The sequence below is a fragment of the Apaloderma vittatum genome, unplaced genomic scaffold, assembly GCF_000703405.1.
Source record: "Apaloderma vittatum isolate BGI_N311 unplaced genomic scaffold, ASM70340v1 scaffold21123, whole genome shotgun sequence".
NCBI classification, from domain to species: Eukaryota; Metazoa; Chordata; class Aves; order Trogoniformes; family Trogonidae; genus Apaloderma; species Apaloderma vittatum.
This window is the reverse complement of record NW_009708898.1, coordinates 8,195-9,839: the sequence shown is the minus strand read 5'-3', so window position 1 is coordinate 9,839 and position 1,645 is coordinate 8,195. Positions and strand designations below refer to the sequence as shown.

At 58.0% G+C, this 1,645-nt stretch overlaps 1 protein-coding gene across 1 annotated transcript; it reads left to right on the top strand.

Annotated features, from left to right (window-relative positions):
- Positions 1-6: 6 nt before the first annotated feature.
- HDHD3 (haloacid dehalogenase-like hydrolase domain containing 3) lies at positions 7-513 on the top strand (the record flags this gene model as incomplete). Its single annotated transcript, XM_009866726.1, has 1 exon — positions 7-513. A coding segment is annotated over one exon (507 nt), but the record flags the coding sequence as incomplete, so codon positions are not given.
- Between the last annotated feature and the right edge of the window lie 1,132 nt (positions 514-1,645).

The window sequence follows — 1,645 nt, the reverse complement described above, 5'->3', positions numbered from 1 at the left end:
CAGCAGTGGTGGGTCGACGTCGTGAAGCAGACCTTCAGGCTCTCGGGCGTGCAGGAGGACGGGATCCTAACCCTGATGGCACAAAACCTCTACCGTGACTACTGCAGCGCCCAGAACTGGGAGGTGCTGCCAGGAGCTGCAGAGACCCTGAGCCAGTGCCACCAGCGCGGCTTCCACATGGGGGTCGTCTCCAACTTCGATAAGCGGCTGGAAAACATCCTCTCCCGGTGCAACCTGCGGCACCACTTCGAATTCGTCCTCACTTCTGAGGACGTAGGCTTCGCCAAGCCAGACGGGAGGATCTTTGAGAAAGCCCTGCGCCTCGGTGGGGTCCCCCCGGAGCAGGCGGCTCACATTGGGGATGACTACGTGCGAGATTACAGGGCGGCCCGAGCCGTGGGCATGCACAGCTTTCTTCTCCGGGCTGCCGGGCAGGGTGAGGAGCCAGAGGTACCCCCGGAGCACATCCTGCCCACGCTCAGCCACCTCTTGGCTCTTATTGAGAAGGGGTAGCTGCGTTTCGGAGGAGGACTGGCCCTGAACTGGTTCTGGAGCAGAGTTTCTTGCAGGGAAAAGAAGCGAGCGCTTCTGAACGCTGGGAGCAGTGCTGACTGCCGAGCAGGAGGGGTGTTAATGCAATAAAACGTATCCAACGCTCAGTGTTGCTGCTGATGTCTTTTCCTGGCTCTAAAAGCCCTATGGAAGAGGGTCAGCAGTGGTGCCCTGTCCTACTGGAGTTGGGGACTATGTCAAGCTGCGCTCCAGAAGGCTTGTTATCCCTCCTCAGTCACCCAAGGAGAGGCTTGAGCATCCCCCTTGAAAGCGCAGCAGCAGAGCTGGGGCTGGTTCTCCCCCCCGGTGAAGGTCTGCCCATGCAGAGCACCCAGGAACCCTGGCACGCTTGGGTGAACCCCAGGTTTGCCCCTCGCCAGCATCCCCCAGTTCCTCACCACGGGTGGCCAGGAGGCAGTTGCAGATCTCCTGCTGTGGGCAAAACTGTCTGGAATTGGGCGATTTCACTGAATTAATATATTGCCAATTAACTTGCTGCTTTTGAGTATTGAGAAATAAAGACAGCAAATTTTAAACAGTTAAACGCCTTTCCTGTCCTTCTGCCTGGCTCAGCCTCAATCCAACACCTCCCCTAACATCAGCTCCCCGTGTTCTCACCACATCACAGTCAACCCCCCGACTCCCTTTGGCGAGGAGCTGCTCCTTGCTTCCTACTCCTTTGCCCTGACATGGGCTCCTTCATGGGCCACAGCCCCTCAGGGGTGCCCCAGCCCCCTCCCCACTGTCCCTGCTCTGGGGACAGGGCAGCTCCTCCCAAACCATGACCCAAGAATGTCCCTTCCCATGTGCCTCCTCCCTGCAGTTTCTCTGAACCCATCTCTTAGTATTTCTCCCATTTTCTAAAGCCCACCATGAGGCTGGAAAAGCTGCCCTGGGTCAGAGAGGAATTAAAAAATCCACCTCCGTGGCCGGCAGAGCCGAGCACAACCCTGACCCCTCGCCCTGGCAGACATGGGGAGGGTGTAGCCTCCAGGAGGAGAGGAAAGCTGCCCTTAAAACACGTGACGAACAGAGTAACCTGAAGGCAGGTCTTGTGTGAATACCGCTGTACACGAACCCGTAGCCCTGCCTG